The following is a 15,527-nucleotide window of genomic DNA, read 5'->3' as shown; positions in this document are numbered from 1 at the left end:
CCCTTTTTCTCCAGTTCATTCTCATTTTTGAATAATCATAGAGTACAGCGCAATGTCCGCTCACAACCCATATAGGCCACTTTGAGTATTTCATATATGGAGAAATTCAGGGATTTTAAGTTTTTAACTGAACAAGAAATCTATCTTCCACATATCTTGATGTGCCTTTCAGAAACATTCTTCCACCTAAATTCATCCTCCATTCAAACACATTAGGGACAGCATTCCCAAGAGAAGTTTACAACTTCCTGCACCACAATCTTCAATGGGGGAAAAGAAGGATATACTCTTAAATGTGAGAAACAAGTACAAGGAAAACTGCATTTTTCATGGTAATCCAAGTCAGTTTGAACCATGTACTAGAAGAAAGCAAATCCTTGTATGCAATAGCATGATCAATTTGTAAAGCGACATTAACAAGTTAACAACCAATGAAAATTCACAATTATTGTTGGAAACTTATGATATCTAACTAATCATTGTTCGAACTTCGAAGTGACAGACTAACCATCTAAAGGTCAAATAATAGTCCCTACCCTCCAACAAAAAAAACAAGTGTGAAGTTTCACATACTTGGAACTTAAGCTCCATTGCAGTTCACAGCGTTAAAAAAAGGGCAGCCTTCCTTACAAGATCAGCTCAAATTTTTGGATGAGATGAGGAGATGGAGACACATGTTCTAGATCTAGCTTGATGCTAAAGCTCAAAGCCAAATAGGCATAAATCTATTCGTAGATTAATTAAATTTCACATATAAAATCATAAAGGATAACAATAACAATGCAGAGAATGATAAGCACAGCACATAACAATAACAATCTAGGTTCACATAATAAAATCGAAATTGGAACTTTCCTGTTCAGGCAGAGAACAATCTGCTCATTGTCCCCTTTGTTGTTTTGATACATGTCATGATTAAGATACTAAACACTATTTTATATCAAACAAGTTTCACCTAGGTTACAAGACCTGATGCAAGACAAAGGACAACCCAGAAAATATGAACTTAATATGAAGGAAAGAAACTTTGACAAATAGGCAATTGCAGTTCACAATTCTTATAATGAGAAACTAATACAAGAAAGAATTCAGATTAAGACTTGATCTTTGCTTTCCAAAAAAAAAAAGTTCATTATTGGATTGCTCAGATACAGGACCTTGTCCTGTTCTTCATAGGAGTTAGATTAGATAAAGAGCCAAATCAAGTAACAACCACCAGATATATAACCCCGCCTTAAACATAAGAAATATGGCAACGCACAAAACCTGAGAAACCTTGGATTGCACACATTAATCTGCCACTGTCATCTCTAAACCTCCAACAAATAAAAAGTTAATAAATAAGTAATATAGTATGCAATCATCTTTCAGAAACGGGGAGGGCAGAGCTGACATCTAAACTACAGACTTGGGTGGAATTTCAAGAAGCATCATCGTCAAAAAGAACTCTGTAAAACCGTTTTCTTTCTTCAGGGTCAAACAACCTACCCACCTTACCATCTCCACCACCACCACCATCATCATCATCATCAACAACTTGGCGACTTCTCCTTCTACCCCTTGCACCATCATCCACACTAACCAAAGGAACCCCTTTCTTCCTCCTCTTTTCAACATTAAGTTGGCACCGCCGCTGATTGTACTCGTGAAGCCCCTCCTGCATCAACTCCCCAAACTTGTCCTTCACAATCACCAAAGGATCCTTATCCACAAGCTGAGACCCAACATAGGCCTCTCTAAGAAGCACAGTGTAAATCTGATACTTATTTGAAACATAGAAAATCCCAGGGTGCTTGAGCAGCAACACATTCAATTTATCAGGCAAAACAAACTCCCTCCTAAAATGTCCCAACTTAACAATTGAAAACTTCTTCCAAAGAGTCAATGACAACAACTCATGCACCAAACCAACATTCCTCTTCTCCATCTCCTTAGATCCCTCCACCAACCCTCTCGATTCCGAATAGGGCGAAAAGTACGGAATTGACTCAAATTCGTGAAACCTCTCCCATGATTTCACCCAACTGGACGGCAAAGAGCACGAAAACCGCGGCGGAGTGCCGAGCTTCTTCGCCGATGCTTCGATGGTGGAGACGGCGAGGTCGGGATCCCAATGCAGCAGCTCAACGGCCATGGAGCTTCTCCTGCCGCTTTCGTTGACGATTCGGAACAAATTAGGGTATTTGGGGACGATTCTGAGGATGTAATCGTCGGGGAAGCCGAAACTACGTTTGAATTCGTTGATTTTGAGGACGGTGAGTCTCTTGGTGAGGGATAGCATGAGGAGTTTAGCTAAGATGCGAGCGAAGAGGGGCTCTAGGGAATCGAGGAGGGACTGTTCCTCTGCGACGAGGTTCATCATGCGCTTGGTGAGGCGGCAGCGGTTGTCGTGGATTTGGAAGCAGCAAGGGTACTTGGAGAGCCAGTTAAGGGCTTTGCCTTGGAGATCTAGGGTTTTGAACTTGTTCTGGAGGGTATGGATGGGGATTTCGTTGTTGGGGTAGCGGAGGATGATGTTCTTGATTTGGTTGTTGACTATCCAACGGCGATTGCGTGAGAGTGCGGATTCTAAGTCAGGTTCCTTCTTCATCGACCACAGAGAGAATCTTCGGAGGAAAAGCCATTGTCTCATTTCCAACCCCCTTCCTTCTACAACCCCCATGCGACGCAACTTTTACTAAAACCCTCAATTTTTTTTCCCCGTTTTTTACGTGGGAATTGATTTTAAATAAAAATAGGTAAATCGTAATGGTATTACGACCTCGGTTTAATTTCTTTTACTTATAACTTTAAATCGTAAGTTTAGTTTTTTTTTTTTACATTTAAAGTTTTTTATTTTAGGATTTTCTATTTACTTGTATTTTTTTTTGTCTTCAACTTTTTAAAAAAATTATAAATAATTTTATTTATTTAATTATCAAATAATTTTTTTTAATTTTACTTTTTATTAGTTTTATTTAATATCTTATATATTTTTTATATGATTTTATTTAATATGTTATATATATTTTTAATATTATTTTATTTAAATATTTTATATAATTTTTTAATATTGTTTTATTTAATTTATATATTTAAAATTTAGATAATTTTTAATAATGTTATTGAATTTAATTTATTTTATAAATAAAAAAATAATATAAAATATTTCAATTTAAAAAATCTAACACATTTAAATGAAAATTATATATATTTTTAACATAATGATAATAAATTTTCATACAAACAAGAAAACGATTAATATAATTTCTATTTTTTATATTTTTCTGTAACTTATATTATTCATTTTATATTAATATATTATCTTATTTTTAATTTAGTAACTACTTTTATTACTAAGTTATTAGATGTTGTTAATAATAAATTCCTTTATACAAAATAAGTAATATTATTTCATAAATTATAACTTAATATTAGTAATACAATATTTTAATATTTGTTTTAAAATTTTAAATTTTAAGCATTTAAAATAAAATAAATATTTAAAAATGCATTAAATATCATTATGTTAATTTTTTATTTCATTTAAAAAACCAATCAAATTCAATAAAATTATTAAAAAAATTATCTAAATTTTAAATATATGAAATATAACAATATTAAAAAATTATATATGATATTTTAAATAAAATAATATTAAAAAATATATAACATATTGAATAAAATCATATAAAAAATATATACAACATAACAAGTAAAATTAAAAATATTTATTTTATAATTAAATAAATAAAATTATTTACAATTTTTTTAAAAATTGAAAACAAAAGAAAAGAAAATATAAGTAAATAAAAAATATTCTAAAATAAATAATTTTAAACGTAAAAAAAATATAACTTCAAAGTAGTAAAAAAAAACTAAACTTCTGACTTCAAAGTCCTAAGTAAAAAAAAAATAAAGTAGTAAAAATTTTTACGATTTATCCAATTTTAGTAATAATTTAAAATCAGCCTCCAAATGAAAAAAATTACACTTTTTTTTGTTAAAAGTCCCCATGGGACCATCCCCGTACCATATAAAAGTAGGGGACATGTTAAGATGCACAGACACAAAATACAATACTTATGTGATATAGCAACACTACTATAACATGATGTGTCATTAATCTAATCTAATTTAAATATATATATAAAAATAACTTTTTATAAATTAGTCATATCTTAAGTGACTATCGTGATAACTACTAATTAGAATGCTTCTCAGGAAACAGATACTTGAATTCCAGTTTGGGACACTTCAAATCCTAAACCCTGGAAAATATGTTCAGAAACTCGTGCAGAAAATTGTGACTGGCATAGTCCCATACATGGTATAAAGATGCCGTTCATCACAAGAGAATGAAATGTTCCACAACAGAGGATGCGATAATATTTTTATGAAACAAGAATGATGCTTTACTATTACAGCAATTTCAGAAACAAGAACAGGTTTTCACGTTTATTACTAATAATATCCCCCCACATCAAATTACATAAAAACTTGGAGATCTGAACCCCTCCCTGTTCATGTGCCTCGAGGTACCACATCAAATTACATAAAAACTGTATCTACTCTTTGCTGAACCAATAGTGCTTTCCCTGTAAAAACACTTGTAAGAACCACCACAAATGACTCCAAATAATGTCCTCTCAAACTATACTAGGAGGATCCCCTGACCAGCTGCAGACAGCACGCGCCCAGCGTGTCCTTATGCAGTCCACCAAAGGTGCATGCTTAGAAGGCTCTGGTTTAGATACTTCATTGTCCTTCCCAGCAGACTCACTTGCACTAGCAGCAGATGGAACTTTCACATCTGCCATAAATTCCTCAGGCGTCCACCTTGGGGGAACTGAAACTCTCAATTTTGTGAGCCGGGGTCTTTGCAGTGGAGTTTCGCCCCCAGAATTTACTTGACTTCCATTCAGATCCGATTTGGCAATCCCATTAAAATGGTAAAGATCAAAAACCTTCTTACCCATCAATCCTGATGAATCCTTCAAACCCCCCAAGCTTTTGTCTAGATCCAAAATTACTTGCCAGAATTCACTCCATACAATGAACCCTGCAGAGCAAAGATGTTCCAGCTTCTCTGGTGGAAATTTGATATTTGTTTCTCTGAGGACTTGATGGAACCCTTCCACACTAATGAAACCACCACCTCCACTCTGATCTTGTGCATCAAAAGCTTTGCGAATCTGAGTTTCCCTTCCTTCCAGTTCATTCTCATTTTGGACACTGGGGTCAAGAGCAAACAACACTGTGTAATGGGATTCACTCCCCACAACCCATATAGGCCACTTTGGGGATTTCAGAAACTGACCAACCTTGCAAAAATTCAGGGATTCTAATAGAGTAAGAAATCCAACTTCCACATATCGGGATATACCTTTCACAAACATTCCTCCACCTAAATCCATCCTTCCATCAAACACATTAGGAACAGCCTCCCCACAGAGCAGTAGGTTCACAATTTCCTGCACCACAAGATCCATAGAAAAAACAATCTTATATTCTAGTTCTAGAATATTGTTTACAATAAGCATTGGATAAAAGGATGGCAGCATTTTTCAATTATCTGTAGTGTACATATATACCTGGGAGGCATGCCCAAAAGGTGCAGTAACCAGTGGTAGGCTAGGATCATCCCTGTCACTTTGAACCAAGTCCTAGAGGAAAGCAAAATATTGCATACATCAATCCGAGAATTTTTCAAGGCATAATAACCATTTGTGCAGATTCAGTTACCACTTGGAATTTATCAGGTCTAATTTACCATTTTATTCACAAACATTTAATGACCGTAGAGAATGACAGACCCAAAAATTTCTAAAAGTTTAAAGACATAGACAATAGTAACAGTAAAGGCTTACTACATCAGATCAAAATTTAAAGGAGATTAGGATGAACTATGAATGTTCAAATCCAGGATCTAGCTTGATCATGATCCTTGAGCATGCAAGCCCTTTGAAAGAAAAATTGTCATCCAGTTTATTTTTCATTTCCAGTTTCCAAAATAATTTGGCATCCAAGATACTAGTCTTATGTTAGGAGTGATATTGGGCTTAAGTGTGCATTAATTCATAGTATCACACTAGTAATTGATCTAGAATATTAGTATAAATAGGAAAATAACATTAGTGATTTATTATCGCAATATAACAATTATATAGAGTCCTATTGGTAAAATAAAGTATATTGTCTCTTTTCACTTTTCCACCCAGTACCTATAATTTGAACATGTTACCAAAGCAATGCCATTCATCATGACCATGCTATGTCCACGGTGTTTCAACATTCAAGTTTCCAAAATATGGAAGTCCTCTGTATTTTTACTTTAAAATACTCAGTCTCCTTATTGGTTCTAAAGAATAAATTGAAGTACGAAGCCAGTGTTTTAATCATCTCAAAATCACAACCATTTGTTGTCCTAGCATCATATTTACTTTCTATTATCTTTTCCTTTCAATCACAATGATTTCGGTAGAATCCTTACAAGCTTGTTAGCTTGATGACTTGTCAGAAACAATTTCTTGACTAGAGTCAAATCAGAGAATTAAACCTGGACATCTTTTAGATTATCTTTTAAGAGAAGCTGAAACGTGAAAGAAAGACCTTTAGAAAAATCATTAACCACCACTTTGGGTGCAGGTAGCTCCAGGAGCGCAGGACCCTTGTGTAGGTCCTGAACAATTAAGGAGCATGAAATGGGGTTCAGGGGCAGGGGTGGGGAATGGCATCAAGGAACCCTGCAAAATATTTTTAAGCCAATTTAAGGCACAGCAATACATAAGTTAGCTAGGCTGTCATTGGGCTCCTGCTAATTTCCAAGAAATGTCAAAAGACTAACATTCATATTTCAAATACATTGCACTCAGTAATCCGAAAGACCTAGACAACCAAAACACAAAAAAGAATTACATCACGCTGCCATTGTTTTTAAATTGTTTGGGTTGCTTGTTCTTAAAAGAGTCATACACAACTATTTTCCATCACATGAAAGTTCCTATAGGAGCAATTAGAAGTACAAAACACAATCAACTTAATAATACAGTATCCAAGTCATCCAGCGAAATTCTACTATTTACACAAAAAGAGATTGCATATTCAATCACGAGTAGTTCATTCATTTTTTTTTTTTGATCGGCAAAAGTAATATTTATATATATATATATATATATATATATAAGGGGAAGTACCAGGGGTACTACGAGTAGTTCATTCATAGTAGGAAAAAATGCGTAAACATATTTTCAGCAAAAGAAAATAGAGGGAAAGAAATAGCCCAATATCTCTTGCTTTGAAAGACAGTGAATTCAGAGACTGTAAAATGCAACTGAAGTAAATAGCAGAGCTTGAAGCAGGCAAACATACCAGTCCTCGAGAAAGTAAAGCAGAGATTAGGAAAAGCAATGCTCCCATTCGACTTTGGAAAAGGGGAAGATTTGCTTCAAGCCTTTGCAAAGCAGTTGTTTGTGATGTGCATGTTTCAACTCTAAGAACTTTTTGCAGATCCAAGGCAGATTCAATGGAAAGACCTTGAAGTGATTTTGTAACAACCTGTTCATTGGACAAGACTTGATTCAGCAGATAAGGATATCATAGGAGAAACACAGTACAAGACAACAATAACAAGATAGAAATTCAATTCAATCTATTGCCAACAAGATGCTACCCAAATAACCAATATCAATATATTGTACAATAACCAAGGTACCTCAACTTCTGAAATCCCTTCAAAACGCTGAATGTCATTCTCGGAAATGCTCAAAGTTGCAATCACAGCCCTTCTATTACTTCCGCATGAAAATAAAATTTCACCCATACTTCTTACAAGGGCTCTGCCACAAAATCATGCAACTTATCATGAGCATAGCTATGAAAAACCATGAAAGAATACACCTACCAATATTAAAGATATGAGGAGAACATAGAAGGATATTGGAATTTGGATAGGAAATAAAATTTATAGACATGAATTTTATTGGACAAGAATTGATTAAGCAGATAAGGATATCATACAAGAATCACAATAGAAGACAACAATAACAAGATAGGAAATTCAATTCAATCTATCACAAACAAGATGCTACATGAATAACTGATATCAGTATTCAGTACAATAACCAAGGTACCTCATCCTCTGAAATCCCTTCAAAACGCTGAGCATAGGAGAATCTGAAATAAGCAAATTTAAATATATGCATGGACATATACTAATAAGCAAATGAACTCCACAACCAGAAAACCTGAAATCTTCACCATTCAATAAGAGAGAGAGAGAGAGAGAGAGAGAGAGAGAGGTTAAACTTTTATGAACCCATAAAAAAACCCAAGATCTGGTATTTATAATAAATCCCACATTAAATAAATAAAACAACCAAATAATGCACACATAACTTAAAAAACTACAACCAAGTATGCCTCTAATGTTTGATCACCATGGTCATGGCGAGTTGATGAAACAGAAGGAAAAGAAAACTTATTCGGACACATCAAATGTCAATCTTCATTTGGGCAGTTAAAGTGTCAAGGTAGGGTCGTAGGGAATTATTTTAAACAGGAGAAGGCAGAAGAGAAGAATTGTTATCATTTGGGAAACTGAGCATTAGCTCTGTTGCAGAAAGGGAAAACTCCTTGGAGGTAGAATCTTCTCCTTATGTTCATTGTATGTACCACAATAAACATTTCCAAAGTATCATTTTTCCTTTCATTCTATGTTTTTATCATCTCCCTGGAAAACTCTAGACACAAGTTTCTAACACATGGAAAAAATATATCTAGTCTAGGAACTTAAACAGACAAGTGATTTATGAAGTCAATATATAGTTAACCATTAAGGATTAACCATTCTTTGAACCTTTGTTAATCACTTCTTTGGTCAATGATTTATAAATTGGAAATGATTCCTAGACCGGAATTTTCTTAGATCTCATTAATCAACATTGTGAGCCAACTAATACTTTTCTCACCTAGACTCTTCCATACACCAATGGGTATATTATGTAAATCAAGTGCTTTGCCATTTTTCATCCTCTTTAATGCTTGTTTAGCCTTAGGCTCTTGAATTCTATGATAAACTGAATATTTTAATCCTCATCCCTTGTATTTATCCTACACAAAATGTAAAACTCCATGTCCTTTTCATCAAGTATATTGTCAAAGTAATTTTTCCACCTTTCTCTGATATATAGTTTTGTTACCAAGACTTTACCTTCATCCTTCATCCATTTTTCACTTGATTCAAGTCTCTAAATTCTTAATTTTTTCCCTTCTACTTTTAGCAAGCCTATAAATACTTCTCTCTCTATCTGAGGCCTAAGGAATTGTTTAATCCATCAAAAGCTCTAACTCTCCTTGCTAACCACCTTCTTGGTATCATTCTTATCTATCACATACTTTTCTTAATTTTCAACATTTTTACATGAGAACCTTGCTTTATAACATTCCCTTTTATCCTTAACTTTATCTTACATATGTGTATTTCACCACCAAGATTTTTCACCTTTAAGTCCGTAGCCTCTTGATTCACCAAGAGTCTCCTTTGCTACCTTCCTAATCCTTTTGACCATCTTGTCTCACTCTCACACATATTTGCATTTTCTTGTGCATACCAACACCCGTCTTCTAGAACTCTTTGCTAAAAGCTCCTTTGTATCTTTGCCCTTCAATTTCCACCACTTGATCTCGAAATCCTATCTTAATTTTTCCTTCTTTTCTTCTCAACTGTTACTTACAAGTTATATGATGACCAAAATTGTGATGGGTAGTCAAGCTCTCCTAGATATGAACATGCAAGTTTTCTATATGATTTCCTTATTAAAAAAAAAAAAACAATTTCAGAGCATGCCACCCAACTTTTGTAGGTCATAAGATGCTCTTCCCCTTTCCTAAACAAGTTTCAGCTATTGTAAAGCCATAAGCTAATAAAAAATAACGGTAGATTTTCCCTCTGCATTTGCTTCTCCTAGACCATAATTCACGTGTGAACCCTCATATCCTGTAAATGTGCTCCCCCTGCCCACATGACCATTTAGATCCCCTTCCAAGAAAATATTTTCTCCTAATGGTATTCTCTAGACTAAAGCTTCTAAGATTTACCAAAATTTCATTTTGTACACTCTTCTAATCCTACTAGAAGTAGTAATCGTATTATAACTCTCCCTTTTCCACCACAAACACTACGGCTATGAACCTATCTCCTAGTCTTTTTACATTTATAACTTCATTCTTTCAATACTTATCTACAATTATACCCACATTATTTCTTGATTTAACCTTTGCCCAAATACCACAACTTAACCTGAAGTGTCTAATTCCTTGACCCTTTTCTCCGACCCACATATTTTTTTTTACAGGCAGATAAAATTGATCCTCCTAATATGGTGTCTACTATTTCCATTGATTTACCTGCAACTGTAAGTATGCCTATGTTCCATGTTCCTAAACAAATCTTCCTCCTGTGAACTAACTTCTTTACCCACACCCTTTCATGAAAATGTGGGAACCCTTGATTACTTTTTATCATATCCAGGCACTGAACAAGACTTTGACGAATATATTAAGTCCTTACTCAACTTAATGCAGTCAAATGAACAACCACTACTGTTTACTGCACATGGAATGGAAAAAATTAACAATGAACTCAATCCAAATTGAAATTGATTAAAAGGAAACATATAAAACACTATTAAAGGTAGAGAAAAAGGATACTTAATTGAATCAAATTAATATTCATGTTCACAGTACACCAGAAAGTACAACATAGAAAAATAGAACTCTAAAAATTTATATTTTTATTATGAACTTTACCTAGCTAAACACAAATGACTAATCAGGAAAAAGCTAATCACCTTACTTTTTCACCTTCAGTGAGTGAAGAAAAATTATATGATGGAATAGACTGACTTTTAAATGACGCACCCAGACCCTCCGGTGACATGCATGACACATCTTTCAACTCATCACTGAAGAAAAGAATGTATTTAAGCACAAATGCCTGAAAAGTTAAAGAAAAACATAAGCAAAATCAACAAAGGACAAAAACATGTTTTCGGAAATTATATTGTGTATCAGTATTCAGTAGAATAAATAAATAGAATAAAAATAACAAATGGACATATCTATAGCATATTTTATTCATTGAATCATAAATTCAACATTACTGTAGTGGAAAAGTTAAAATAATGAATGAGCAGATGACAAAGAAACTTGCACGCATGGGTACCAACACTGATTACCCACAACAAAATGGGAGATGGATATCCATTGGATACCTATTCAGTATTTACTAATTCCTGTTAGATGAGATAAAATTTAATTTTTATTGTTTATTATGTTTTTTCACATGAAAAAACATATAGTGATAATTTTATGTGTGTATATAAATTCAAGTAATAAATATTTATGTAGATTGATTATTACAAAATACAAAATATATAAATAAACTAGATGTCCTGTTTGCGATACTATTCAATTTTACTATAAAAAATAATAAATAAAGTTATATTATATGATGTTATTTTTTTCCTTTTCATGGATTTTAAGTTCTAAATATGTGTGGATATCCATAAATAAATACCTGATACATTGTACGGATACCCACTAATATAAATGGAAACAAATGTAGCAGAGGGAAAGCGCTACCTGCACTCATCTTGCCCCATTGCCATCAATAAAATCATTTTACTTGCAACATATACACAGGAAATCATATAAAGAAAACACGGGATACATGTACCATACAGCCAGTGGCTAATATTTTATAGGTTGCAATCATTTAAGTGCTTACAGTTTCACTCTAAATTCACAGTCCAAAACCATGGAAAGCAGTCTCAATAGTTTAGCCCTTGTTATGGTAAATATTGTTGGGCTTGCCATCCAGAAGGTCTGTATTTTGAGTGAAATAAATTATCACAACCAAATAAGCATAGTTTTAAAAACAGAACCCGTGATTGACCCGGTCAAGGCACAAGATCACTGGGTCATTAGTTGAACCATTGGGCCACTAATTGAACCACATGACCCGGTACAGTGTTATAAATAATTATATATAATTTATATAGTGTATATTATAAATATTACATTTGTTAATATATATAAACTAATATCTCTAGCTTAGTGGTAGAGATCGTTTGTGCCTATTGTAGGTCTTGGGTTTGAATCATATTGGGTGTCATTTTTGTTAATATAGAGTTTGATTAAATACGTATATATAGAATAAATATTACATTTGCTGCATGCTCATCCCTACTGCAGGTTGTGGGTTCATTTGAGCCATGGTGGGATGCATTTTTTCAGTATTTTTACTGAAATGAGTGCAGCAGGCAACAGTGACCCAGAACCACTGGCGGATCCACATTATAGGGTGCGGGGGCAATTTCCCCCACAAGATTTTTTTTATCTGTATATGTGTGATAAAGAAAATTACCCCCATAAAAAATAGGTATTGCCCCTCATACATATATTTTAAAAAATGAATGTAAAAAATATAAGAAATAAAAAAGAAAATAAATTGATACTAATCTTATTACTTTATCCTTTTAGTTTTTATAGTATTGACAGTAAACAAAATCATAGAACATTTTCAAAGTATGCAAATGCATAGACGACAATTGTAATTTGTAGAAACTTAAGTATTTTAGATTTCTTTTGTCATGACACTATGTATTTTGTGAAAGCTTGAAATTTTTAAAACTTTCAAATAAGCAAATAAGTACCATTTTGCATTTTTTTGAAATAGGGACCTTTTAAGTGATTTTGGAAAATGGACAGCATGCCTCAAGTTCATAAGAAATATTGAAAAAGTAGCCATTACTTGTATAGCTGCCAAAACGCCACAGGGACCGCCTTCATGCTGCACTAGGCCCATTGATGTTACAGGATCAGAGCTAAACCTATAGCAAAGTTTTGGTAGTATTAGCGATAAAAAGAAAGTAGACAATCTTATTCAAATTTAAAAGTATAAGAAACAAATAACTCAAAACATCTTGAAGAAAAGGACAATATGTTCAAAAACATAACATGCAGACGAAGAGTTGAAAATACGTGTTCATGACTTCCTTTATAATGATGGTTTTTAAGTGAATGAAATTAATCCATTCATAAATTATGCTTCACAAATGGAAAATGTGCAGCATAGCATTATTTTCACAGCAGAAAGGTTCTAGTGACATGATGCACAGAAGCAAAAGTTGCTAAATAAGAAAAGTTGGTCATCGATTACAGGACAAGATACAAAGCTTATGCCAATACATTATACTATTAAACAGACCTCCACAGAATCTCAAAAATAAAAATAAAAAGTCTCCAAATAACTAACACATAGTATTAAGGACAACACATGTATGACTTTTGCTATTAAATTAAGGAGTGTGGCATTAAGTGAGCATAATCACTTTGTATAACAGAATTTTGCTACTCTACTTCATGCAAAAATGACTATGTTCAATAGCAATGTTGCATTCTATTTTAGTTTGGTTTTTTTTTTCAGTTGTTTTAACAGGAACTTTGTTCATTTCAACCCCACAAGATCATGGTGATACCATGAAAAGGTAGAAGCAACTATTTGTTGCTTTGGGTTCAACGTGGGATGGAACATGATTTTTTTTATTAATGTTCCGCGATCCCAAACATGCGTGAAGTCATGGGACTTTTCAAGACTGTATGGCACTATGAGTAACAATTTGGACTGAACTCAATTCATGATAAAAAAATATAAAACAAATATGCATATCCTGATTCAGAAAAAACAAAAACAGCATGATATTAGACTACAACGAATGCACATTAAGTCCAAGATCACATGCCATAATGACTCAGACTCCAATCACAGAAACAAGAAACACAGACAGCTGGAATACTAGGGGAAGCAGGAATGTGCACTGGAACATCAAATAAGAAAAATAAAGCATGGACAAAGGTATCAATTACAACATCATCTTGAAAAATAAAGCATACAACAGAGGCTTCAATGCATGGACATGTTAAAGAGTTTGTGTCTGTTAATCTTACACTTGGCAACATATAGTCATATACATACACTTAAGGTAAATTTTATAAGTTATAAATACCGAATTCCCTGGTTGCTCCACTGTGCAAGAATGCCCTTAGAAACTTCATTCCCAAACACCATACCAAACAATTGATTAGCTTCTTCCGCAGAAAGCTCCTTACTCAAATTCACACTCTTCAAACGCGAATCTTCCTCACTCCTCCCCAATTCACCGCCCTTTTTCACCGGTGATGGCGACGGTGACGGAGAAGGCGAAACCCTCGCCGCTGCCGCCATACGCTTCTCGGCCGCCGCCGCCATGAGCTCCCGTCGCCGGGTCTTGTACTCCGGAGACTCCTCTGGCGACCCCGAAACCGCCCCGGCGACGGCGTCAAGCGGCTTGCTGCGCTTCGGCTCCGGCGTCCCACGCTGCATGCTCATCCGAATCGCCATTTGCAAATCCTCGTCTTCTCCTCGATCCCCCATTCTCAAACGGATCAAAAGTTTTAGTGCCAAAACCACACAGAGACAGAGAAACCCTAAAAGAATTATTTTTAGGGCTCCGTTTCTTGGCGATCAAGAACCGAGCTTCTGGAATCCAGTGTTCTGCGAAATCGAACTGAGATTGGGGCGAATTGGGAATTGGGAGCGCCGGGGAGGGGCAAAAGTGGAAATGGAATTGGGAGGGTGATTTTGGCGGGGGTGGAGCCACGACGGTGGCGTGGAGTGAGTGAAAACGGTGTCGTGTGAGGATGAATGAGGATGAAATCTTTGTAGTGGTGTTATCTACGAAATGACCGTGAGAACCCTCAGTTAAAGGTTCAACGCAGCTGTAGAGTGAGTAATTTCAGTGAAAAATGAGGGTAGTGCGGGAAATGAAACATTGTGAATTTGATTGCGCAAGCCACCGGCGATACTTTCCTTTAACGGAGAGGAAACAAAAAGCGCTTATGCTTTTTCCGTTGAGAAAAGGGAAGAAATAATAATAAGAAGAAGAAAATAAAATTAGTTATTGCTTTTTTATTTTATTTTTCTTAAAAAATAAGAATCCTATCTATAATTTTATTCCTCGTTTTTGTTAAAAATTAATAATATATGTAATCACTAAATAGAGGAATGTGTTGAAAAAATCTCATATAACCAATAGCTACCAAAAAAATAAGATAAATCATTTAAGTAATGAATAATTCTTACAAGTCTTTGTAGGGTTGAATTAAAGTCCAAAATTCACTTTTTGATAATATATTTTTAAACAAGCATTTTTTATAATTATTTTGTCAAAATAGTCTAAGCATTTTTATTATAATATATATTTTAAAAAATTATATATATTAAATGTGCATATTTTATAACTTTAAATGTTTTTAAAATTTTAATCTATTATTACTTATGTTTAAAAATTCATGAGTAACCCTTTTAGAATTACTCGTTTTTTGTTAAAAATTAATAATGTATATAGTCACTAGATAGAGAAATGTGTTGAAAAAATCTCATATAACCAATAACTATAAAAAAAAATAAGATAAATTGAAGTCACACATGATAATATTAAGATAAA

The 15,527-nt window shown here is 33.9% G+C and overlaps 2 protein-coding genes across 2 annotated transcripts; both read right to left on the bottom strand.

The window, feature by feature from the left end:
• Positions 1 to 806: 806 nt before the first annotated feature.
• Positions 807 to 2,696, bottom strand: LOC114372507 (protein WHAT'S THIS FACTOR 1 homolog, chloroplastic). The gene has a single exon (XM_028330093.1). It carries the CDS (start codon positions 2,660 to 2,662, stop codon positions 1,421 to 1,423), a length of 1,242 nt encoding a protein of 413 aa, XP_028185894.1. The 5' UTR covers positions 2,663 to 2,696; the 3' UTR covers positions 807 to 1,420.
• A 1,564-nt stretch (positions 2,697 to 4,260) lies between these two features.
• On the bottom strand, positions 4,261 to 14,878 carry LOC114369531 (ubiquitin carboxyl-terminal hydrolase MINDY-3-like). Its single transcript, XM_028326762.1, has 7 exons — positions 14,049 to 14,878; positions 12,794 to 12,872; positions 10,830 to 10,975; positions 7,694 to 7,817; positions 7,351 to 7,536; positions 5,574 to 5,645; positions 4,261 to 5,453 (listed from the first exon to the last, which is right to left on the bottom strand). Exons 1-7 carry the CDS (start codon positions 14,453 to 14,455, stop codon positions 4,629 to 4,631), a joined length of 1,839 nt encoding a protein of 612 aa, XP_028182563.1. The 5' UTR covers positions 14,456 to 14,878; the 3' UTR covers positions 4,261 to 4,628.
• Between the last annotated feature and the right edge of the window lie 649 nt (positions 14,879 to 15,527).

This window comes from Glycine soja, chromosome 10, assembly GCF_004193775.1.
Source record: "Glycine soja cultivar W05 chromosome 10, ASM419377v2, whole genome shotgun sequence".
NCBI classification, from domain to species: domain Eukaryota; kingdom Viridiplantae; phylum Streptophyta; class Magnoliopsida; order Fabales; family Fabaceae; genus Glycine; species Glycine soja.
Note: the sequence above shows the minus strand (reverse complement) of the source record. Positions and strands in the feature narration are given on the sequence as shown.